At 46.0% G+C, this 26,393-nt stretch overlaps 2 protein-coding genes and 1 non-coding gene across 3 annotated transcripts; 1 reads left to right on the plus strand and 2 right to left on the minus strand.

Moving 5' to 3' along the window:
- Positions 1–649: 649 nt before the first annotated feature.
- Positions 650–5,344, minus strand: RPS23 (ribosomal protein S23). The gene is made up of 4 exons (XM_078876386.1): positions 5,260–5,344; positions 2,721–2,880; positions 2,020–2,140; positions 650–866 (listed from the first exon to the last, which is right to left on the minus strand). The coding sequence occupies exons 1-4, from the start codon at positions 5,261–5,263 to the stop codon at positions 720–722; spliced, it is 432 nt and encodes a 143-aa protein (XP_078732512.1). The 5' UTR covers positions 5,264–5,344; the 3' UTR covers positions 650–719.
- Positions 5,345–6,043: 699 nt separating this feature from the next.
- Positions 6,044–24,516, plus strand: LOC144947358 (V-type proton ATPase subunit S1-like). The gene is made up of 10 exons (XM_078876633.1): positions 6,044–6,200; positions 10,152–10,275; positions 10,763–10,834; positions 11,571–11,764; positions 12,945–12,985; positions 15,432–15,517; positions 16,335–16,615; positions 17,812–17,874; positions 18,868–19,159; positions 20,533–24,516. Exons 1-10 carry the CDS (start codon positions 6,064–6,066, stop codon positions 20,746–20,748), a joined length of 1,506 nt encoding a protein of 501 aa, XP_078732759.1. The 5' UTR covers positions 6,044–6,063; the 3' UTR covers positions 20,749–24,516.
- A 793-nt stretch (positions 24,517–25,309) lies between these two features.
- On the minus strand, positions 25,310–25,450 carry LOC144947394 (U4 spliceosomal RNA). The gene has a single exon (XR_013640051.1). It is a non-coding gene; the product is annotated as a U4 spliceosomal RNA (small nuclear RNA).
- Between the last annotated feature and the right edge of the window lie 943 nt (positions 25,451–26,393).

The raw sequence follows: 26,393 nt of genomic DNA on the forward strand, positions 1-26,393 counted from the left end.
AAAAACTTTCTATCCACAAACATCAAATTGCAAAACAATGGTTGTGTATAAAAAGCATGACACACCCATGTGTTAACATGCCCTCGTGTGAATATGCATCATAAAAAAGACCAACATTATTCTGTTTCTTTGGATAAAATGACAAGTTTTAGATGTGCATCGGGTGCTGCAGTGGCAGGATGCTATCTGCCAGGCCTGGTAAACTGGAGGTTGTAGTTTCAATCCCAACACTGATGCCTCTATATTTGGAGTTTGCATGTTCTCCCCATAGATTTTCCTTCACATCCTCCATTTTTTTCCTCCACATTTAAAAACAAACAGAATATTTGGCTTCAAAACATTCCCACATAAGCCACTTCTCGTTGGGGTATCATTTGTGGCCAGGCCACTTCAGAAAGAGCTTTACAGCTCAGTGGGCCTTTCCTGGTAAAAAACAAAGTGGGTCCTGGAAAATTAAGATGACCACACGGGAGCTGGAACCAAACAGTGCAGAACTTCTACAAGAATTACAGGGCAAGACCTATGATGGGACAAGACCATGCCATGTGGCAGTACTGGGTTGCCCGGATGTGTCAATGACTACCTGGGATGGACCAAGTACTAAGTGTGTGTTACAGAACCATTCGCACAATGACCAGCAAGACATGAGTAAACTGTGTCCATGGGTTTATTGATGAAACTGCACAAACGCGCCTGCGCACACATGGCAGTGTGACGCTTTATGATCGGGGCCGCTCCTTCTTCTCCTTGTAGAGGGCGAGCAGCGACACGTTGGCCACCTTCACCACCTTGAAGCGAACGCCGGGGATGTCTCCCACGGCGTGGCCCTTTCGGCCGAACCCGGCCACCAGGACCTCGTCGTTTTCCTGCGCGAGGGCGAACGGTTCCGGGGATGGAGGGGGGGAAAATAAAAAAGAGATTCACAATTAAAGTCAGAACAATCGCAATCGCCAATAGAGCCAACAGATGCTGCATAGAGTACAAATGCAATTCGAACGGCGATATAATACACGCGAGGTCAGCATGGTGATATATCCTACGTTGATGCTGTTGTTGATGAAAAGGGACATTTGCCAAAATGTACATCGGGACCAAAGGTTTGAACTGGCAATGTTGCCGGGACTGTGTTGGGCTGACCAATATTGACGATGTACATGCGTATGTTGAATTTCTTTCGCACCGTACGTAGCCACACATGCTAATTGGATATACGGCAGAACAAATTAGATACAAAAAGCTAAATATATCTTATATATATCTTGTATATGTATTTTGCTTTTAGCTTGAATATAAGATATTTTGCTTCTTGCATATTCCTGCCTATTGCTACAACTAGGCAGCATCCCAAATGGGACCCTGGGAGTTTGTATCACTCATGAGAAACTAATTCCTTTACAAAGTAACACTATTCACACCATTGCAATGCCCTTGAGACATCCAATTGTGTAAATTAAAGTAACAATATAACTCTAGAACGAATGGTGCCTTTGATGTCTTTTCTTTACTGTTAAAGTTGTGGGGAAAAAAAAGAGTTGAGCTTTTTGGTTGTATCTTCCGAAAATCATTCTCCATCTAGGATAAAAACCTGAAAAAAGGGACCCTTAATCAGAATACAAATCTGTTGCAGCAGTTTTGACCATAACCATGAGTTACAAAAAACTCCCTTTACAGAGTTATCTATGTATTTAATCTATTTCAAAATGAATAATTTCAACGAATTTCATTCATATCAGTTGCACGCATGCAGTGTTATTATTTTTCAAGTGAAGAATGCATAATTGTTAACATGCAGTAACCTTGATTTAAAGCTTTTGTGACTGCAGGGATTCATATTCTTGGTTCTTTCAGTAAAGTCACGTAGAAGGGAAAAAAATAAAATAAAAATATAAAACAATAAAATTCTCACGACGTTTCGACTGCAACACAAGCAATCATTATCAGGTGTGAAAAAAAATCAGTGACTTTACCGAAAGAACCAAGAATATGCAGTAAACTGTTTCATCAACCGAGCCTGGTCACCTCAATGAAGTTGAGGCAGCCATCGTTGGGGACAAAGGCGGTGATCTTCTTCCCGTTCTTGATGAGCTGTACACGCACACACTTGCGGATGGCGGAATTCGGCTGCTTGGCCTCAACGCCGCTGTCAACGGAAAGAGATAATAAAGCAGAAAATCATTTTCAAGGTACAATTCAAGTCAAAGAAAGCCAATCATTATTGATTAAGGTAACAAGTGCAAGTATATGACCATTGTATTCACAATGACATGGTACAAGTTTAACATCTCCCTCTCAATATTAAAACATGACCTAAAAACTCCCATTAACCTAACCGTACCTTCAGATTAGCATGGTTGGCTCCATACGGTGTGAAAGAGGTTCAACATACATAACAACATGCTACAGATTTTTGCAGAAAAGCTTAACCGAATCCAAAGACTTTCACGAGGAACCTGCATTGTAATGTTTGGCCAATTCCATTCGGAAGTTTCACAAGTGGCAGAAAACCAGTGAGAATTCACTCGTCTCCTACCATATCCTGGCCACTATTCCCGTTATTGCCTGTGCTCCCCCCCCACTACAACCTAACACCGTGCTAATCGGAGGGGTGATTGGCTACGTTACGGTGCAGAAGAAGTTCAACATCCACACGTACATAGGCACAACACACGAAACGCACGCTTGACATTCACTCCACCTCGCTCGCTTCCCCAACCACGTACATCTTTTCGAGGACGATCCCCTTGGCGTGAGAGGCTCCGCCAAACGGGTTGGCCTTGAGCGCCGTGCCCAGGTGAGCCTTCTTGTAGCTCTTGTCGGACCAGCGCTGCTCGCGGCGCAGGTTCCTCAGCTTCCTGGCGGTACGCAGACCTCGGCACTTACCTGGCCACAACAAATAAAACGCACACATGATCACATTATATTTCGATTTAAAGCTTTCGTGACTGCAGGGATTCATCTTCTTGGTTGTTTCGGTAAAGTCACGTAGAAGGGAAATAATAAAACATAATAAAATAATTCTCACGACATTTCGGCCACAACGCAAGCAACCGTCCTCAGGTGAAGAACAGGTCTGTCGGAAAGACAGCGTCTGATGGTGTTCATTCAGACGCTGTCTTTCCGACAGACCTGTTCTTCACCTGAGGACGGCTGCTTGCGTTGTGGCCGAAACGTCGTGAGAATTATTTTATTATGTTTTATTTTTATTATTTTCCTTCTACGTGACTTTGCCGAAAGAACCAAGAAGATGGATCACATTACACTCGAGGCATTGGGTGGAAGTGGCAAGTGCTCTTTACGATTCACCTACAGTGTGTCCTCAAAATACCATGACAATTTAGGGGTGGGCTTCCCTGGTATATCCATTCTCTATAAACAAAACCCCTCTTATTTCAAGTCCAAATATGGTCCATTTACAATTTCATTTATATTGCTTGTATATTATACGAATATATAAAACAATATACAAATGTAAATAAGCAAGTACCGAAAATCACAAGCCAATTCTCGCTTTCTTCATAGCCACCTTCTATTACCAGTAGCACTACCGACTTGCCAACTGGTGGCACGAATTCCACGTTTTTTTTATCAAGATCCAACCTCACTGTTTTACCACCGTTAGTTGTCCTTCCTCCGCACCTCCGATTAGCACGGTTGAATAAACCTCAACATGCTGTACGTATAAATGTTAGGCCTCTCCCCAAGCTGCTATCTTGCACGATTCTGCGATGTATCAAACTGGCGTCTGCACACGAGCTGATTTCATTTGCTTCACCTCCTCGTCAAGACGTCCTCAGAAGCGTTCCATTACTTTTCCATTGCAATCGATACGTGTTGCTCTATACCTAACAATGGCCGTTTTCATTTTGGTTGTCCTCTGGAACGCGTTCCATTTCTTGGCTGCCACTTCCATCCCACTGGGATTTTTGCACACAGCGTTGGTGTCTGGTGCTTTTTCTGGAAGTTTTTAGCTATTTTTCCTGGATTTTTGTGTTTGCGCATAGTCACTTTAAGATGTTTTCTTGTTCATGTTTTTTGTTTGTTGCGGTTGCACCCGATTCAAGAGCCGAATGGCTCACAGGGCTACACCAAATACATGAAACTGAAATTAAACCTCCAAATAGTCCAATGTTAAAAATGCAATAATCACAACACGCGTGAACTATACTTAAGCACTGGCCCTGCCACGTGCATGAGCGCATCGCCACATGGTTAGCAAAGGAAACGAATGCCCCTTAAAAATATATACCCGCAGTATCAATATATTGGGTCACGACATAGTCGGTAACATGATGAACGTGCACAGCTCTTTGTCAACCAAGTGGTAGATGAAAGCCTCCCCCCCCACACCGCGGCCATTCAGGTGGGTTGCTATAAGATCATAACTCACCCCACTGGTTTAACACGTAAGCTTTCGCGACCAATATCACCCATAATAAAGGTTTTTTGGGGTTTGATCGCGTTAATGTGCCCCTAAACCCGCCACCACCCGACAGCCAATTCGTTTCTACAATCTGAAACTCAGATTGTAAATGTTGTAGATTTATATTCTTGGTTCTTTCAGTAAAGTCACGTAAATAGAAAAAAAAAATCTCAAATAAAAGCAAAAAACCCACGACGTTTCGATCGCAACACAAGCGATGTGACTTTACCGAAAGAACCAAGAATATGAATTCCTGCAGTCATGAATGTTGTAGATTTGCTCTCCAACACACCGGTGCGCGGTTGTAGTAACGACTCGGCGTGTTCTGTTTACGCGACAACCCTTACTTGGCTATGTCGGGTGGTGGCGGGTTTAACGCCACATTTATATATTTACGCGATCTTACCCCCCAAAAAAACACATTTACGAATTCTTCACCACTGTGGTCAGAGCGGGCCTAGTAAAGGCGGCGCCGCATAGACGCTTGGGAGCATAGCAGTCCACACAACAAACGTTGCGGTGGTGGTACCACCTCTCCGCAGACGACATAACTACGACGACGCGAGCTAGAATCGCGACAGCTGCTCGCGGTAGGGCGAGGCGGCCTCTTCAGCGCGCCTGCTGGGAGGGTGGAAGCCGCCATGTTGAGCGAGAACTCCACACACACCACGCGGCCTGGCTAACCCACGCACTCACGGGGTCTCTTTGACCGCCTACTTCGCTAAAAACATATCGCGCGCGGTCGCCAAGACTCGGGCGTCTCGGCGAAGCGTTTTGAGCGCGGCGATCCCGCGCGAAAGTCGCGTTCGTGGCGCTTTTCCCGCGGCGCGGATGCTCACCCATGGCGGCTCCACGTTCTTCACGGGGCGGAAGAGAGAGATCCCAGAAGCCCTTGCGCCAAACTCAACCCCGAGGACCTCCCCCGACCCCCACCCCCTGACTCCCCACCCCCCACCGCCAACTTTAGGTGACTAAAGTTACTCCTGAGCGTACACCACAATTAAACACAATTAAACTACTGCTTTTTATTTGAGCAGGTAAGGCTAACTTGAGATACGTAGTTTTTTTTTTGAAGCGACCTGGACATTATAAATGGTGGCTTGTTGTGTGGAAATTTATATCGGTCAATTAATCGAGTAACAAAAATAAATCACACGCACCCTTACGATATCTTGCCATAAGAATTAACAGTTATTAAGCTCCTATTTTTGTTTAATTTATTCGGGAGGAATTGATTACATTTGATTTGATTAGTTTAATTAAATTAATTGAAAACTCACCTGGGTCCTACGGTTAAATTGAACAGGCACTTTCTAGGAGCGCGGTGGATGCCTATAACCTCGTGAGCGGCACGTGACCGGCAGCAGGGAAGTCGACATCGGAGCAGATTCGATTCACTGTCATTCCGAATTGCGCGGTTCGATTCACGATCCCATTCCTGATTATCGTCTGCACTTTCAAATCCATTCCATCCCATTCGTTGTGAATACGTATCCTAAACGCCATATACGGCGCGAACGATCTGAATAACCCCCCCCTCCTCAAAGTAATCGATTATTTTGCGCGGTTAATTGACACGAATCGTTAACGCAATAATCTAATAACGCACGATTCCGCATAATCGATTCTCGCCCCACTGAACCATGGCGTCGGCTGCCACTGCGGCATCAGCGTCCGTGGGGAGATGGAACTTCGCCCTGAGTCTCGTCCTTCTCGTGCTGTGCCAGCAGCGCTGCCTGTGTGTAGACCAAGTGCCTGTGCTGCTGTGGTCCACACAGAGGCGAGTGACTTTGTTTGTTTGTTAAGTTGCTGTTGTTGTTCTGTGTGCGAAGTTACCGGGTGTCAGCGAGTCCATTACCGCTCTTGGCCACCCGCAACATCGCTAAAGGAAATCCTCACACGAGTCGCTGATGTTGGCTTGTGTGTGAAACATCGCCGCTGGGGGAGACAAAGGCGGTCGGGCGTGGTGTTGGCCAGCCACACAGCCTTGTGGCGCCGTGCCGGACTTCATTCAGAGCTCGCTAACAAGTTTTCTGTTGCGTCTTACACGGGGGGGATGGTTGTGTATCTATGTACGTGTACAGTGCTAATCGATATGAATATTGATTGTAAGCTTTCGTGACTGTAGGAATCTATAGTCTTTGGTTCTGTCGGTAAAGTCACGTAGGGAGGTTGCTTGTGTGTGTTGCGATCGAAACGTCGTGATCTGTTATTGTTTCTACCGACGTGACTTTATCGAAATAATCAAAGGGTGCTAATCAATATAGTTAGAGATGTTAACATGTTAAAAGTCCCACTGCTGGATTAGGGTTTCCCTCACGGCACCCTCGGTGGTTAACCACTGATTTGCTTTTTATTTAATTGTCGTTTATGTCATTAACCGCTGGGAGTGTGTTAGGTTGTTATAATTGAAGTTAAACTGTTTTTTATCTCTCAACAATACTTAATTTAGTATGGATGTTTACTACCTATGAGCCATTCGCCCGGGTTGTAGCAGATCTCGTCAGAACTTTAGCAAAGTTGAGAGTCTTGATGGTGAATGAGCGCCCGCCGTACACAACGCGACTTAGGAGTTGAGTGGTGGGCACCAGGGGGCGATGTAAAACTATATATTGTACTGTACGTCTATGCTCCCCACATTTAACCCAGACTGGCTTGTGTGGTTCAGTACGGTCGATCATTTTATTCCGCACCGGACCGTCCATATATGACGTCACGCACCTGGGGGGGGGGGGCTGGGTCAGACATTTGTGACGATGTGTGACGAGGAGGGGGTGGGTTGAGATATGTAACGTCACATCAAAATGCGCAACTTTAAATAAATATAGACAACACGTTCTACTTAATTAAATAGACTTTTTAATACATGTTTCTCCTACAACATCAGAGTGCAGCGTCACATTAAATACGCACTACAATGACAATAGTTTAAAGCGATTTGAAACATGTTTTATTTGGGGGGGGGGGACAGAGCTTTGTGACGTCATATTTGAGGAGGGGGGGTAAAAAATCGTTTAAAATCGTGTAACGTCATTTATGGACGGCCCCTAACGCGGGTTGATGGTTAACACCACCGGTGTCTACGCGGTAGGGATGTCAGGGCCAAGGGGGGTAACAACGTGCGACGCTTAGTCTCCAATGAGGAGCATGGCCAGTTAATTACCGAGATTCAAGCGAAGTCGGAGGCCTTCATCCAGCAGTGGATTGGCAGAGGGGCTGTCCAAGTACAACGTGCACAGATTGTGGATCAACTCGGCCTGGTTGGGTCGATCCATGGCCGAGTCTACTCGCCCTTGACAGAAGAGCCGTCTAGCTCAGCGGGTATTTAACACGGGAAATTACACCGTGACACTTCCTTGTATGGAATCAGAAATCATTAACGCAAAATCTTGACTTTAAGCTTTCGTGACTGCAGGAATTCATATTCTTGGGTCTTTCGGTAAAGTCACGTAGATAGGTTCAAAGAAAATAACAAAAAACTACGATGTTTCGATCGCAACACAAGCGGTCATCATCAGGAAAAGGGGGTTAGCCTCTAATGGCAAACTTTATAAAGGTACTTCATGGGACCTCCTTTGCCAGTACCAAAATATGAGAATAGGTTTTCCCCTTTCTTCTGGCAACAAAACATGTGTTAATATATTCTTGGTTCTTTCGGTAAAGTCACGTAGAAGGGAAGCAATAAAATAATAAAAATATCAAACAATAAAATTCTCACGACGTTTCGACTGCAACACAAGCAATCATCAGGTTTCCCTTCTACGTGACTTTACCGAAAGAACCAAGAATATGAATTCCTGCAGTCACGAAAGCTTTAAATCAAAATGTAGGTGTTAATACGTTAAAACACCTAACTTAAACCTTTACAAGGAATCATGTGTGCTCACCCCGAGCTCTCATTACTCTGATAGTGCGTTGTCTTTGTGTTGTACGCCTTTTGGCATCCTCTGGTCTAACACCGTTTGAGACTTGGCTCGAAAGAAAGCTGTCTCTGGTGTAGACCAATCCGTTTCGAAGACAATGCATATATTATCAGAGTATGTTTTTTGTTTACATTCTGACCACAAGTATATGTGGTTAATGCAGACATAATTCCTTGTAAAAGGTTTCAATTTGGTGTTTTAACATCTTAACACATGTGTCATCAGCGTGGGGGGGGGGCAGCTAATGTTAATGTAAGTGATGGTACTCGTAGAAGGCAACGACGGCGCTGGTGGTGAGTTTCCACCAATTAAAAGGCTGCCAAGTAATCACGGCACCTCGCTTCACACACTCACACTGTGAACGGTGGAGGTTGCTGCTCGAGGTGATGGTAATTGTAGAGGGCCATGACGGCACTGGTTTCGATGGCTAGACAAAAACCGCTGCTGCTGCTGCGCGGATCACCGGAGTTCGCGTGTCGGTTTACGCGCCTTGACGAGGTCAGCGAGGTATTGTAGTTCATTTGTGGCACGCACTTTATGTGTCGTGAGCGCAACCTCATAACTTATTCGTTTGGCAGCTGGAAGCCAATTCATCCCAGCGGGCACTGGACGGAACACGGTCAGATTACAGGCTGCCTGTGTAGCTACCGTCGTCGGGCCAATAATCAGAATCAAAGTTTGTATTTATTCTGGAGGAATCTGATGAGATATAAAGCTCTTTTTCACAGATGTCCAGGAAGGGGCAGGTAAGAACGTTACAGCAACAAACGAAACAAAAACATGATTGTGCAAAGTACAGGAAAGCAAACGAACCCCCAAAAAAACATACAAATAAAACTAAACCATCCCCATCCTAAGCATTGATAGCACACAGTGGCATGCATTCCTCCCCTTTCCTCCTTCATATTTCTGCGCTTGGAGACGATTGTGGCGTAATGGGTGTGTAGTGACTGGGAATGTCACTGTGTGGTGCCGGGCCTGCGAGGCCTTGGCGGGATGTCTACTGTTGTGTGTACACCCTGGACACGGGGTGTAGTACCAGCCCTAGTGGGGGCTTGGGTGAGTGCTGGTTAAGCGGCGTGGTGACACCACGCACAGCGTGCGGTGCGGGCTCCCGTTGAGAGAGCGAGAGAGTGTCAGCCAGCTAGGGTTACGTTGGGAGCATGATACTCTAGCTGACCTGGGGACATGTGACCGGATGATACTGAAGGGGGGGCCACTGGTGGAGGGGGCCAACGGGTGGTCACATGGTCCGTGAAGAACTCTCAAGAGCCTTCGGGCAAGGGCGAGAGAGATCGAGAAAGTGGGCGGGGCGAGAGGCAGAGCCAGTCCCTGTCCAGCCCAAGATAAGGGGGGCCCTGTGAGGGGCTTGGGGTTCTTCCTGTTGGAGAGGCAGGAGATCCACGTCAAGCTTGAAGAAGCCTCCAGCCACGCGGTCCGGGACCCAGCTTGTGGTCCAGACCGGCATAGTGGGACCGTGTCTAGTTCCGCCGTAGCGTGGTTAATTGGGTGGTCACCACCCGAGAGTATGGTGTGTCAATAGCTTGGAGTATGTTGTGCTGAGAGTTTAATAAAACGTGTTGCTCCCAAGACAACGTCTGCGACTCAGTTGGACTCACTACAGCTGCATCATAAATTATAAATCGTCGTTTTTCCTACGGCTCGCCTTTCGTTGACACGGTCTCGCATGGGTAACACGAAACCAAAATTTATTTTCAATTAACCGGAGGTGTGGTATAGTGGACACCTTGTTGCTATGTTATTTTAATTAACTGTTCCCGTCTGTTTGCGGCCTGCTCCTGTTTCAGTTCGCTGTGGAGCTCTGAGCCACCACCACACGTGGGCCACATCGTGTCGGAGTCACAGCTGGAGCAGCAGTTCCTCAAACCAGTGCCTCGGAGCCAGCTCCTACTGCTCTTCATTCAGGACAAGGTGATCCGTGGGTGGCGAGTTGGAGTGACCATAACCAGAGGCCTCAAACCCCTCCCGCCCCCCCCCCTGAGCTCTCTGGCATTTGCAGAGGAGTTTAAACTTTTTTTTTTTACCCACTGAGCTATATAGCTATTTTTCAGAAGCGACCTGGCCACAATTGATAGTTCAACTAAGTGGCTTATCACGTGGAAATTGTTATCAGATGAATACTCAAAACGCACGTTCATTCTAATTGGGGAGGGAAAAACCGGAGGTCCCGGAGAAAAATCCATGCGACCATGGGGATGAAGACACGAAAACTCCAAATATACAGGCATCGGGGTCGGGATGGAACCCACAACCTGGATACCAGGCAAGGTAGTTAACGTCTCGCCACTGTGTCGCCTGGATCATTGCACGTATACTGCCTGCGACCTACCGTGTCCATCAGTTTACCTGTAAAGCTTGACCACAAACTAATTAATGTTTCATGTTGGTTTTTCTTCAGCTGAGCGTTGACGACTTCACAAGATTTGGTGCATTTGCTAAAAGGAATGAAAATGCCTTCTCAAGTGTACAGGTACAAAATTAGGCTACTTTTATTTTTAGGTTGAATTGGAAGCGGAGCTTTAGGTGTGAGCATAGCATTTCCATAATACCAAAGAGTACATTTTTTGCACATCGCCTTGATGGTGTTATTGAAATAAAATATGAACAAAAACTTTAATTGCGTGACTTTTGTACGACCCATATTTACACATCCCGTTAACAAATTTAATACACTGCTTATATTTCTATTCAGATTTCATTAATGATAGTAATTGTTATCGGTCCTATGATGAAACAACCAGCAGTGCTCCCGATCTCATCAGATCTCAGATTCTACGCGGTTTTGAGCCTCCTCAGTACTTGGGTGTGTGACCACCCCGTACAACACCAGTCGTTATAGGCTGCAGGACCACGCTATGAGCAATAGCCGGCAGTGCAACAACATCTATAATGTTACTGTGCGTTCGGTGCTTCCATGTTCATGCTCCCCACCTTCATCAAACCCCTCTATGACCAGTGTGGTGACGCATGGTCAGAATAAGAATATTTATTTATACTGTAGGAATCCAATGAGCTAAAAAAACTCCTTTTCACAAGATGTCCAGTGGTCAAACAGCCCTTGCAAACCCACGCAATGTGGGGCAGGCCCTCGCCAAACAGCGGACTAACACGAGCGATAGTTAATTTCCCCTGGCTAATGTAATTAGCAGCATGCACACTTGTTAGCCTTGCCTCATGCGAGACGCCGCACTATTCTCCTCGGGCAGACGGCGCTCAGATCGTCGCCGTCCTCGCTCGTGCTGCCCGCCGTCGATTGGTGGGCCGCCAATGAGCTGGCGTCGAAGCTGAGCCAGCGTACGGCTGGTGCCGTCACGGAGGTGAAGGACTTCCCTGTTCCGCTGGCGTCCCTGACTCGAGACAGTCCGGGGCTCACCGTCGTGCATCTCCCAGCTACGGCAAGGTGATCGCTCAGGACGATTCTACGTGTGTGTGTGCGTGGTGTCTGTGTGTGCGTTCGTATGGGGAGCACATGGCCTGGCACAAGAGTTGTGGTAACGTCACCGCCACTTAGTGGTGAATGGCAGTTGTTGCTGTTGTGTGGGGAGCAGGGGTTGGCTACATATGGTGCGAAAAAAGTTCAACATATATACTGCGCTATGGACCTGGCGACCCGAGTTCGATTCCTGCTCATGCTTAAGTCCACTCACAAATACCCAAACTGGTGCTGGGGCTTCCTGATGTCGACTCAGACTTAAATGAGTACCGGGACCAGTGTGTAAACATCAGCATTGGGTAGACAAAGGTGGCTGGGAATGGTGCTCACCATCTACCCCTTCATGTGCTATGCTGGCCTTGATAAGTGCACGTAAACAGCACTTGTCCCAACAGTCTGTTTAAGGCTATACGGGGGATCTTAGTTTTTTTTTGCGCCAAGAATACTGGAAGCAGTCATGATTTTTGTCTTGTTGAAGTGTAAATATTAGATTGCAATGCAATTCAATTGCAATTTTCATATTGTCCAAATGCAATCGCGTCTCGGATGCGTCACAAAATAAAGGTAATAAAGGTTAAATTGATCTTGAACAATATTGATATAAAACATCAGCTGGAAAAAACGATCTGTCAAGACTCAACCCACCAGGTCAATAGACATTAAAGAAATGAATATACAAAATCAGGAACATTTTTTTATTAAATGGAGTTAATACAGTGCAAATGTAATTATAACGGAGAAATGTTTCAATAGTTTACTTAAACATAAAACGGATATATGTTTGTAGAGGTACACGACAAACTAAACACGTGAAACCCCTGGGGTAGGAGATTGTAATTGAGAATCACGCTCGCAGAAACGGATAACACAACAGATTGTCTGCAACTGAGAATGACACTTTCAGAAGCAGATGGACAAGATTATTTTAATTGAGAATCACTCTCCCGGAAACAGATTACATAGAACATTGTTTGGAGCTAGCAATCACACTTGCAGAAGGGAATAGGCGTAAGCCGAGACAAACACAATTGGAGGTTTGCCATTTGTCAGCCCATGTGGGTGTATAGCCTAGCCATTGCTAAGTCCAATTAAGTGAATGAGTTTTGTGAGTTTGTGCAACACGTCGCATTTATTTTTGTGTTCACAGCGCAAGTGAGGAGGCACGTGGAAGGGCATTGGCGAAAAATGGTAAGTGCTGTGTCCAACTTCCTCTCATTATTAAACACGGTCGCGTCATTAGAGGTGTATAGATGTATGAATTGACGCGTGAGTGAGTCTTAATGTTGACATCAATATTTGTTAAGTTCATCATTATTGAAAAAAAAAATACGTATATTTAATTCACTTGCCTCTAAACCAATTCACCCAAAATGCACCCAGTCTTATTCGAATCTCAGAAGCTAAGCGGGTTTTGAGCCTGGATAGTGCTTGGATGGGCAACCACCAGGCACAAACCGGTTGTTACAGACTGTTTCGAGGCTACGTTGTGGGCAACACACGGCAGTGCAGCAACATTCATTGTATTGTACTTTCATGCTCCCACATCTTTGCTCGCAACCTGCAATTACCAGCATGGTGAAGTATGGTCAAACGACTCCCAAGATCTTCGCAGCATCGGAGGAGGCCATTGCTTATCGATAACTTGACAATGGGCTGTACATGCACAATGTACGTCTCTAAATGAAAGACTCATCGCAGGTGTTAATTACTTGCAATACAGTACTCTACTGCTTGACAGCGATATGCTTTTGTCAAGATAAGTTAATTTCAGAAAATTTTATTTAACCCGTTTAAACTGATGAGTCTCCTTCGTGAGCCTTTTCAGCGGACTTTTCACCGACATGCTTTGTTTGCCATAAGCGTAGATTCAAGTTAATACTGGTAGGAACCCACTGGTTCCACCAGCCCACAGGGGATTATTGTGTCCGTCCGTCGTGCAGGGAAGGGCTGGGTGGGGAGGGAGGGGCTGGGTGGGGAGGGGAGGGTGGGGAGGGGCTGGGTGGGGAGGGTGGGGCTCGGAGGGGAGGGTGGGGAGGGGCTGAGTGGGGAGAGTGGGGAGGGGCTGGGTGGGGAGGGTGGGAGGGGTGGGGCTGGGTGGGGAGGGGCTGCTCACCCCGTGGTGCCCTTATAAAGCTCAACGTTTAACCTACTCACGCCGGCTTGTGCCCGCCCTCACTGTCGGCCATATTTGTGGAATACACCACGCCGCCGTTGACCCTGGCCATTGACCGAGCAACCCAACGTTCCTACCAGCTCCCTCCGCAGGAATGTGTTTTGTTGCCTGGCAAGATCTGGCACATTCCGGGTTATTTAGTGATGTTTTAAACACATGACTTGAAGATGCCTGTGGGTCTAAGCTACCGTCGAGTAGTATGCGTGTTGCGATTATGATGTAATACGGCGCTCATAGGTTAATTGGAATGAAGGCAGATAGCAATGAATGTTGCCTATTACACAACTTACCCATTACCACGGTGCAATATTTTGTATGCGGTAAGGAACGGTGAGTGCGGATGAAGATTTAAATGCATTACTGCACTATGGCCCTTTACAGCCGCTGTAAATGTTTAGACAAATTTACAGCTGCGTTACAAAAGTCTTTTCACAGCTTCTTGGCTTTGCCATGCAGCAATGATAGATCATTCATCAGCGGAGCAGAAATGACAGTCAGCATTTTTAGAGCAATATTGTCTGCCTCGCCCCTTCCTGTTGTGTACGTGTTGCTTGTACACTCATTAAATAAGGAATAGCGTGGCAGTGTTGTGCCAAAATCAATGTGAAGTCTGCATCTTGTAAATGAGCTGAAAGCAGCTTGATGGAGCCACAGTGTGAAATGGATTCAGAGTACATGTGGAACTATCGCTTTCCACATCCGCAACATCAAATGCACTCTGACTTTCAAGAAACACTTGAAGGCCTCTGTCTGTCTGGGTCAGGCTTACGAGCATCCCTGAGCTTGGCTCCGCGCCTCCGAGTTATTGACTTGTCTGCAAAATCTGGCACGTTATGAATGTCATTATATTAAGAAAATTTACAGCGCTTTATATACTGCTGGACGAAGGCCTCCCCTCCCGCACCGTTCATGGGAGTTGCTTCACCGCGCTGGTTAATTTGGATCCGTTCATGGGCATATCTAGGATCAGTTCAGATATCAATTGCCACGGATGTTAGCCGTGGATAGGAATCAAACTCAGGTCACCGGGTTCATAGCGCAGTGCCCAAACCTCTCTGCCACTGCTCCACCCCAACATCTAAGCACTAACATGGTTATTTTGTGTTATGTATAAAAAAAAGTTTGCGTAAAGGTGTGCTTTGAACACAAAAATTTGACATTTTTATAGATATTTTATCTGTGGTTAAGATGCTCATTAACGTAAAACGTGTTTGCGAAAACTTTTAATGTATTCTACTACACGGCGTCATTTGGTATTTATAAAGCGTTATGTTAATAAACACGGAATGTTACACACATTCTACGCCTTAATGTGATGTTCGCAAGTGGGCGTAATAGCCATGATATTATAGCTTAGCCGCGTGTGTGTGCAACGCGCACGGTCAAAGTCCCAGGCTGTTTATAAACAGCTGACCAAGTCATTGAGTGCCGAATGTCGGGTGTGGGTTGTCATTTGCACAGATGAAATCATTGGCCAGGTGATGAAACTGCTTGAGGAAGGGGGCCAGTCCTTCACAGCCGTGTACACGGCAAGCCGGCCGTCCAAGGTTTGTTCCCGCATCACATCTTCGTGTTAGAGAGAAACGGCCCACGGAAGCGGCTGTCATGGATCTACTTCTGAAATACCTTCAAGTGACCTCTATTCATCCTCAGCCGTGGTCTATCCACTGCTGGATGTAGGCTTCCCCATGCCGTTGCCACTCCTCCTATAGCGTTGACATACTGATGGGGCAAGTGCTGTTTGCGAGCATCTATTAAGGCGTGCACGGCACACGAGGGGGTGGGAGGCCAACGCCACACCCCTTGTCTCCCCAGTACTGATGTTTTTATACACCGCACCAGGTACTCATTTAAGGCCGACTCTACCTAGAGGAGGCCCAAAACCAGTTCAGATAATTGCCACTGGTGATGGCCATGAGCGGGAATCGAACTCGGGTCACCGGGTTCGTAGTGCTGTGTTCTAGACGCTAGCGAATTTGTTGTCCTTACCCCACCTGCCGCACCTCCGATTAGCACAGTTGGCTACGTATGGGGCGAAAGAAGTTTAACATACATATGAGAGGGGGGGGGGCAGGGGAAAAATGGCAAGGCAATGTAATAAAACACCACAAATGAAATAAATGACACGCGACATGCGAGCTTGTGAACTTACGTTGCTCTGAACAATAATCCACTCCCTCCAGTTCCCGGAAGAGGGGCGCACAACCGAGGACACCCGTCCCCTCCACCCGACCTCCCGACTACCACGCACCTCACACTCGCCTCCGTAAAAACTGTCTTCGAACGCCCGTGTAGTGTAGAGTGTAGTGTAGTAGCGTATAGTGTGTAGTGTGTAATTTTTTGTTATTTCTTTATCTCGATCAGGTGCCAACGGGCAACGACTGGGGACGGGATGAGCTCGCGGCCGACTGGCACGTCAACCGCCAGCTACTGCAGGCGGCGACCAAGGCCCCGCCGGCGCCTGCCGGCTCCCACGCGCCGCTCGTGGTGCAGAACGGCACGCAGCCGTGCATCGCTTTCTGGGCCCGCCGCCTCCTCGTCGGCTTTGGCAGCTCTGCCGCTGCCACGTACGACCTCACGAATGCCACCTTCGTCTCGGGGCTGGTGAACAGCAACGCATCGGTGTGCGACACGGACAACTCTACGTAAGCGCGCGCGCTCCGAAAGCTGCGAGCTAAAACATTGTCTTTGTTTGTGTTACCAGGTGAGGCCCACTGAGATACGTAGCTCTTTGTCAGAAGCGACCTGCCCACAAACGATAGCTCAACGAAGTGGCTCATTGTTGTGCGGAAATGTATAGTAGCAGCCAAATACTCTGAAAGCGCGGTGTTGATTATAAATGTGGAGTGAAAAACCAAAGGACCCGAAATAAAAATCCACGCGACCACGGGGGGGGGGGGCGGGGAAAGAGGTTATGCAAACTCCAAATATACAGGCGCCAGGGTCGGGATCGAACCCATGACCTCACGAAGCTTCATAGACCCACTTAGCCTTTATGGCTTTTTTTATAAGCAACCTGCCCACAAACGATAGCTCAACGAAGTGGCTTTTTGTTTGAAATTTTATAATAGCAGCCTCATACTTTGAACGCGTGGTGTTAATTCTAAATGTGGAGGGAAAAACCGGAGGTGCTGGAGAACCACAGGGATGGAGACACGCAAACTCCAAATATACAGACGTCGGGGTCGGGATCGAACCCACAACTTCCCGGATACCAGGCGAGGTAGTTAACATCTCGTCACCGTGGCGCCTGAGGGAAAGTGAATCCCAGTTCAAGCAAGCCCGGGGCTAATCTGAGTTGTTTCCTGGTAAAAGGAGTGTGGGTCAGTGCCCGTAGTTGCTTAAAATGTTAAGGCCCAGAAAATCGTACTTCAGATGCTGAACTGGGGGGCACAACACTCACTGGTTTCAAGTATCTTGGTGGGTGAATATCTGAAATAAACATGCTATTTATTATATGCCGAAGACAAATAATGCTAGACATTAACATGCAAAATGCAAGCGTTGTTGAATTTGCTGAATTAACTAAAACTGGGTTTTTGCTTTTTTATCGGGTTATGTTTACAATTTGTAAGTATTTGGGAAATTTCAACAGATTTACAATAACCATTAAGTCATAACAATACATGGCAATTAAAAGGGGCTTTTTTAGGTATTGCATAAAGCCTGCCACGAAATAATGCTGAGCCACTATTAAAGTCCTATCGATGCCTCTTACGAATTTTTATTGTCCGTTTCTGTGCCCTATGCATTTACATCGTATGTGGAAACAGTGTCTGATAATGAATAACCACTGTTATTAGAGATGGCACTGAGCTGTGTTGTGTCTCTTTTGTCTCAGGCTGGTCCTATCTTACTCAAACTTGAGAATCTCCAATCTGCCGGTCACCAACTTGAACATTGAGTATGTATCATTGCCACCTTGCGAGCACCAGAGTGAACATGTTCGAAAAGTCACGCGCGTGTGCATACATTTTTATCGCTTTGCAACATTTATATGCCTTCTGAAATATTTAGTTGGTAATAATAGCGTCACATTCAGAGCAGGTTTATACGATAGTAGAGTTCGTATTGGATCATCTTTCAGAGCATTATTGTGACCCCTTAGTACAGACAGTATCACAGAGCTAATGCATGAACACTTTCAAGCTGAGTTGGAAAGCATTAAAAAGTACAAGTTAATGTAACAACAAAGTTAGGAAAAAGTATTTGCTTTATATGACATTTTTTGTGACTCAATTATAAAGTCAAAGTTTTTGAAGCCAGCCTAAATGGAGAGCCATTACGGTTTTGGCAGATGTCCGGCATACTGAAGGTAATAAAGTAATTTAAAACACGACAGTTAAGTTTCATTGCATTTATACTGCAGTTTAATTAGATTCATGCAGCAGTTCTCACACAGCGCTATCAACTCCAGCTGCCCAGGTTCGGTTTCTGGCCACCGCTAACATCAGTGGCATGCGGTATGAGAACTGGTCATGCCCACCCCTACTGCTCATAAACCCGCACTTACCAGTGCGGTAAAGTATGGTCGAACAACCCAAATCACAGACACAGCATTTGGAGGCCATGGTGGATAGAAAACGGCTGTAATTTAATATTATGCTGTTATATTCCATTTGTACATTATTACCACGTAAGACGTTTAACGCTTAATAGCTTACAATTGAATGTTTACAATTGAAGACCCAAAAAATTACAGAGCACATCAGCAAAGCATATGGTGTCAAAGGAAACATTTGACTAAATTCAATACAACAGAGAAGTAGTGACTGTATACATTTAAAATTGCTAGTGCCTATCAGTACACGCCTGCCACCAAGGACAGCTTAATTAGCACGTCAACAGTGTTCCGTTTGGAGGTTTTAACCGCGTTTCAACCATCTCCCTGTTGCAGAATAAGGCTTTCCCAGCGCCATTACCCGGTGTCCAACCGGAACTGGATGACGGTGGAGCAGCTGATCGTGGAGGCTGTGAACGAGACGGCGGGGGGCGACGCCATATCGTGGAACGCGACGGAGCAATACGCGGTGCGCTGGGCGTCCAACCCCTCCGAGTACTCCTACAGCTGTGGCGCCGTTGACTCGGAGCCCCGGCACAGTGGCATGGTGCTCATGGGCAGCTTCGGCCCGGATGCCTCGCCCGCGGAACGCCAGAGGCAGATCCACTTCTCCATCGAGGGATTCCAGGTACCCAGGCCAGGGGAGGGGGTGAACGCATCACAAAAATCGGTTTGTTTGTACGTGTGTAGAACTTCTCTCGCACCGTACGTAGCCAACCGTGCTAAATTGGAGGTGTGGGGGAAGGACACCAAACTAAACACAAAAAGCAGTTCTAAAGAAGTGAGTTTGTTAATCTAGATGATGTAAAAGTCCATAGCTCCAAGTCGCTCCTAATATCGAAAGGAAGAGCGTTTCATACGGCCGTATCATCACCACCACCATCATACACGTATGTATGTTGAACTTGCCACCGTACGTAGCCAACTGTCCTAATCGGAGGTGTGTTGGAAGGACAACAAACTTAACACGAAACGCAGTTCTAAAAAAATGAACTGCTTATTGGGATTTGGTGAGGGACGCTTCAGGTTAACCCCCTTTGCAAAGTAATTTAATCGGAGGAGAGAACTCATGCGTACGCATGGGTTATGAAATGCATTCCAACTTTGGGGATATTTAATTAGCGGGATGAAAGCCAATGTGTAGCTGTCAAAGGAAACGTCTCCAGGTTTTAGATAAACCTTTGATGAATGTGGCCACTGGCTTTATGTTATCACAATTCGAGTAATTTTTCAGCATTGGGCGTGCTATGCGTTCCTGCCAATGTATCGATCAAATTCTGACCAATAAAGCTGGTGGCTTAAGATGTGAGATGATGCATGGATGAAGTTAACATTGGAATATTTGGTGTTTTGCTCACAATTCTTTTGAGCTCTGTAAGGCTGTGAACTCGGGGACATGTTCGCTATCAGTGTCTGGAACGTTTTGATGTTTACGCTGGAAAAAGTTTCTGTTTTTACCAAGGTCCTTCCGTGGGTCATTCTTGTAAAACAGCTTTAGGCTGAATATTTCTTACCCACGTCGCCAAATACGACCGAATCGCTACACGCTGCAGAAACAACGATGGCACAATGCGGCTGCATGCATGCCGAGCGTTCTCATACTATAAAACTACTTTTTATTTTACAAGATAAGGCTCATTGAGCCTATGCAGCTCTTTTTCGGAAGCGACTTGGACACAAATGATAGCTCAGCGAAGTGGTTTATCATCACGTGGACATTTGTAGCAGCAGCCAAAATACTCTTAAGCGCATGATGATTCTAAATGTGGAGGGGAAAAATCGGAGGACCCGGAAAAAAATCCACGCAACCACGGGGAGAGAGACGTGCAAACTTCACGTGATACAGCAGGCGTTGTCAGGGTCGGGATCGAACCCACGACCTCTTGTATAACAGGGGAGGCAATAACATCTCGCCAGCGCAGCATTCACCGTGTGACATTCTGAGGTTGGTATCCTCATGGTGCGCGTGTACCCCACACCCCACGCCCCCACCCCTCACAGATCCAGGGCTCGGCGGCGATGCGTAACGGCACAGCGTTCGCCTACGCCAGCGACTGTGCCTCGTTCTTCACGCCCGCCATCTGGATGGGCCTTGTGTCGGGCTTTGTGCTGCTGCTCGTCCTCACCTATGCCCTGCACATGCTCTCCTCCATCAAGACCATGGACCGCTTCGACGACCCCAAGGCGCCCGGCCTCTCCATCCCGCAGACGGATTAACCGCTCGCTTGCGCGCGTGCGAGAGAGAGTTAGAGAGCGTTAACCCCACACGCTCGCCGTTATTACGACCCACCCACCCCCCTCCCCCACTCCCTCCCCCCTGTAAAATGCAGCTGATAATTACACTTCCAAAGTTGCCAAAATTTAATTCGTGTTCAGTTGATTGTTGTATGCATTCAATTTGTAACAGATTAAGGGATGTATATAAATGTATACAGGGTGATCCGTTTATAGATACTCCGCTGATTAGTTAAATTACCCTCGTAATTATGTTCAGCACGTGATGGGATATCGTGAAAGCGGTGTCTGTCTGCATACCTTACAGGGAGGGGAGTTGTTAAGATTCTATTTGTGTATTGGTGAGAGATGCGCAGACGCCTTGAATTAAATCGAACGTTTTCCCTAGTCTCATTATTTTGGTGGGGTGTCTATACATGGATCACGTATAATACAGTGTTGATTGTAGGGGGGGAAAAGTCAAGCCTTTGAAAGATTCCGTTTTGTTTGTCAGTCGGAAAAGACTGACCTTTGCTCAAAGGTTGCTGCATTTATTAATTCGGTCATGCTCCATGAATATGGTGCCATCAATTTTGCTGTGAGCATAATCAGTGTAACCCAGGCTGCGAGTAACACACGGGTGAATATTGACTTGCCTAAATTGCCTGGGTGTCGTTGTACTCTTGGGTGACCTGGCTCAAGTGTACGAGTCAAGCTTCTACTTTTGTCCGCTGTAGCAGCAGCAGCAGCAGCGTGGAATCTGTCTTTGTGGGCCGGGTGTCGTTTGGAATGGGAAAACCGGACCAGATTCTGAGGCCAGTGACCTGGATGCTGATTGGGACTCGCTGCTGCTACCGCCGCCCGCCCGCATACTTGCGAGGACAACCAGAGGTGGTCAATTTGCAGTGCTTTTGACCTCAATCCACTTCAGGTTTCATCGTCAGCCAATCAACGTGTGTGTGTGTGCAATGATGAATTGAGTGACTATACATTTTATGAATGGGAAATACTGGTAGGTAGATTTGAGCTGAGCAGTGAGGAGGAGAGAGGATGTTTGCAAACGATTTGGAAGATCAGTTAATTAACTCGGCATGCACGGCATGTCGCGTAGGTGGTCCGCGTTAATTGAGAAGGGCACAGCACGTGGCTTGGCACACCCGTCCAAACATTTGTGCTTGGAGGCAGCTGCGTCCCTCGTCCCCACAATGTCTCACCTAAAGAAACCTCGGCAATGGGTTCGCTGCGCGTATTTAAATGTTAAAGTCGCAATTTGGCCATGAGAAAAGTTGTACACAAAATAACCAACATTTCATGCTTTAAACTTATCGGAAGGCTGCAGGAAGAACATTTAAAGCATATTACAGTTGCCTTAATGATGAGTGGTGATTTTGTGAGAAGCCGTTAAACCAGCGTGCAGCATTGACGTGGTACATTGTGTTACAGGGCAAACGTTTTCAATTGCCACTCGTTTTAATTTAAGTGTACTCATTATTTGCTGTGTTGGCACACGCAAATCCAGGAAAACACCCCATGCCGTTTGGTGGTACGAGCAGAGTTCAAGACAGACTCGGCACTTTAATTGGTCGTGCCAATGGCTGGTGAACCGAATTGGAGAGATGTACGATATTGTGTTGATTACATAAATTTTTGCGTGCTTATGGACCAATCACTGTCTGCAATTTACCTGGCAATTTTCCTCCCCCAAAATGGCCAACCCATGACTTCAAAAGTTGGAGTTAAAAAAATAAACTTGACCCACTTACGTCATCGTAATGATACATTTACAGCAACATCGGTGTACAACGCTTTGAAGGAATAATTCGGATGTTGAATATGCCATCTAAAATTACGGGCCCCAAGTCCCACTGCACTCAAACATCAGTTGTCAACAACATTCTGAACATCGCCCTCTGTTGGAATGGTTTTAAACTGCAGTGTTTAAACTTGGCCAGCTAGAATTACAAAATCAATTGCATTGCCCAGGTGACACCACTGGCACTTAAAAATAAACTGCAATGCTTACAAGGCGTACGTGCCAGCAGCTTAGGAAATATTTTGTTTACAATGCCTCTTCCGCTGTTGTATTGGGTAAAATGTGTGCCTTTTGAACTGTCAGAATGTGCCTGCCAAGATGCAACTTGCACGCATGTTCCTTAGTGTGATTTATTTAAATTTGCCACATGACGTTGTTTACTCCTTGGCAATGAATTGCCTTTTTTCCTAATCAACAGTTTAAATAAATCCAACTGGAAAGACAAATATGCCGAGAAATTTGACAGTTTTTTTTTTTATGCTGGCAAATAAATATGTTTAAGCCATCGTTGGCCCACTTATATAGATGGGTGTGAAACGCATAGTTTTTTTGGAAAGGTGCCTTAATATATGAATCGGAATCCCTAACAAGCAATAAAAAAACACCTAATTTGTGATTGCTGGTGTGCCAAATTCATCGGAGGTCCCATTTGAAAGCTGCAAAGACCCCGATATTTAATAATAATAATAATAAAACAGAATCGGCCTTGCCTTCTGAATTTTTTTTCTAATCTTGTGCCTATGTCGCACGGTAATAATGCGATATTGTTAATTGCGCTGTGTTTAATTGTCAGTTTTTGCTACGGGTTCCTGATCTATGCAGATGCTGTGCTTTTACGTTCACTGTAGAATGTGCTGTAGTTTATAGGCAAACAATTCTTCCCAGTGGCTTTGGGGGAAACACGTTTGTGTATTTGCGTGGCATTGCAATACTGCACTGTTTCGTGTGTGTAGCCATACACGGCTTAAACTGATTAACACCAAAGGTGTGCTTTCACTGGGCAGAGCACTCTGTCTTGGCGCTTCCAGGCGGAAGTCAGCTCCTGTGTACCGATGTTGAACTTCTTTCGTACCGTATGTAGCCAAGCACGCTGATGGACGGTCCCTGAGCGTTCGGCGGGCATTTCAATTTGTTTGTTTCAGGACACCGTCCACCTAATGTTCAGCGAGTTAGCTCCGTGAGCGCCCTGTGGTGAGCTGTGGGCTCACGGGTCGCTCGGTAGAAAAAGCGCTCCTAAGCATTCCGGCCCATTAAGCGCAACACCCCTTGCCAGTGTTTGCATAGCGTAGTGGCACGTAACGCATCACCTAATTGAATACAACGTCGCATACGCACCCTGACCAAATGAATCGTCAACAGCCCTGTGCACTAATTGTACGTGGCAGAACTGTCAGTTTCTCTACATGTTCACATATCTGACGTTAAAATATCCGCCGAAACGTCAGGCCCCATCGAGTCCAAGATGCGACATTATACTGCTCTATGTAATGAAATCCTGAGTGTCCTACACATTCACATTGCTATGAGTGATAGTGCTGTACTCGACTTTGTGAAGTTTAACTTTCATTTCTAACATTTCACTGTTCACCAATCCTAACAGCAGATGATTTAAACGTAAATATTTATTGGCTTGCAAATATAACGTTTAGGCAATTATCGTTTGCGGATTCACGTTGATTGTTTCTTATGCAGTGGCCTACTTTGCAAAGATTTTAAAACAAAGTAATATGTTGTAAATGTTTTTTATGCCTAAGAATAACGTTTGCAGATATGATTTCTTCATTTCGCATCACTGTACTACTGATTGTCACTGTAAATGTGTCCAAGAATGTCGTGTCTTGTTTTACGTGTGTCCTGGTAATTCTGCTAACAAGATGTGTGCTGTGAATGTCATTTCTGTATTGCTGAATTGCCTCTTGTTTAATCCAGGATGAGTCGGATGTAATAAAAATACAGGTTCCATGTCACTTTAAGACCATTTATTCCTTCCTGATCGTTGTTGCCTTCAAATGCATTTACAATGGTGTAACCTCATTACAACAACAGTGCCCTTTTGTCAAAATGGCACGTGTTTTCATGGATTAATATTAACACTGAAGGTGATATTTATACATGCCTTTGCCCATAGCAGAAGCCAACATGTAGCATATAACCAGATGATCCTAAACTTATACCCGATCCTGTCAAATGGCAGACGCTAAGCGGCATTGAGCCAGGTTAGCACGTAAATGGGTGTACTGCATATTTGAGGCTTCGTGGTGGCCAGTAGATGAGTGGTGAATTGCCTCCCTTACGTATAGGTGGCGGGTTTTCTTCGGGTTAAAGTATATATTTGAGGAATCCGTTGAGCGAAAAAGCACTTTTTCACAGATGTCCAGTAAGATTGCACTGTTATCCCACGCATCATGCCGGAACCTAATGAATGTACTTGGCCAAACATCCTAATGTAGCGAGGCACTCTTAAAATTATGAGACTCGCATCAGTGAAGCGATGAAATGCCTGTTCGGGATGGAACGAGTCGGAGCGGGTTTAACCCCCACCGCATTCGACTGTTTCAACTGCTGCACCGGAGTGAGATTTGAGCCGGAAAGATTGTGATAGCAATTCGATGATGAAATCTAGTAAACATCGCAGGTAGCACATTGTTTTAGCCCACCGCGTCTGTTGTGAGATCGGGTGAGAATACTTGTTGATTGCAAGCCTATTTTGCCACGCTAGAACCGCGTTCTCTTCTTTGTTAAAAAGCAAAGCTCTCGAGAGAGCTTGAAAAAATTGCCGACACTGACTATATTGCAAGTCAGCGTGGCGGGGTATTGGGAAAAGTTTTCAATTAGCAATAATCGCGCCTCGGATAAACCTCATTGGCTACGATACTGCCACTGCGCAAAGCTGGTTTGTTACAGCACCGACCGCTCCCTCTTAAGCGACGCGGCTGTGCCTTAACGCCGTGGGTCCAGTCGAATGCGAAACGAAACGTCTGTAAAGAAACAATTATACTTGCTGAAATGCTACACGTACGATTTAATTGTATATATTATAATATTTGTATGTGGACCATAATCCATTTACTATTCTAATTTGATGAGAAACTGTGCTGACAATTTGCGTACATCTTCCCGCACGTGGTTGCTGGACAGGATGTGACGGTGGGGCCTTGGTGACGTAATTGGAATGACCCACGTGACTCCAAAGGCGTGTCTGCTTAAAAAGAAAGATGGTTCTTCTTGGTGCTTTCGGTAAAGTCACGTAGAAGGGAAGTAATCAAATAATAAAAATAATTCTCACGACGTTTCGGCCACAACGCAAGCAGCCGTCCTCAGGTGAAGACCAGGTCTGTCGGGGAGACAGCGTCTGAATTAAACACCACCACGCTTGGAGCGTATATTTAAGCTGGGTTGGAGGGGGGGAAGGGCTGCTTGCGTTGTAGCCGAAACATCGTGAGAATTATTTTTATTATATTTTATTTTTATTATTTTATTACTTCCCTTCTACGTGACTTTACCGAAAGAACCAAGAAGATAAATCCCTGCAGTCACGAAAGCTTTAAATCGAAAAAGAAAGATGGTTGCCCACAACATTATTGACGAAAGCGTTGTTTGTTTTGTATAACACTGCAACGTGGAGTTAAGGAGTTGTAACGTATCCGTCTGTGGCTCATCGAACCTCGAAATTGAAGTTTACCTTAGCACATGTAATACGCCAGAAGATGTAGTCAAGCTTAGGGGCCGTCCATAAATGACGTCACGCACCTGGGGGGGGGGTCAGACATTTGTGACGAGGGGGGGGGGGTCTGAGAAATGTGACGTCACATCAAAATGCGCAACATTAAATAAA

This window comes from Lampetra fluviatilis, chromosome 44 (genome assembly GCF_964198595.1).
Source record: "Lampetra fluviatilis chromosome 44, kcLamFluv1.1, whole genome shotgun sequence".
In the NCBI taxonomy this organism is placed as follows: domain Eukaryota; kingdom Metazoa; phylum Chordata; class Hyperoartia; order Petromyzontiformes; family Petromyzontidae; genus Lampetra; species Lampetra fluviatilis.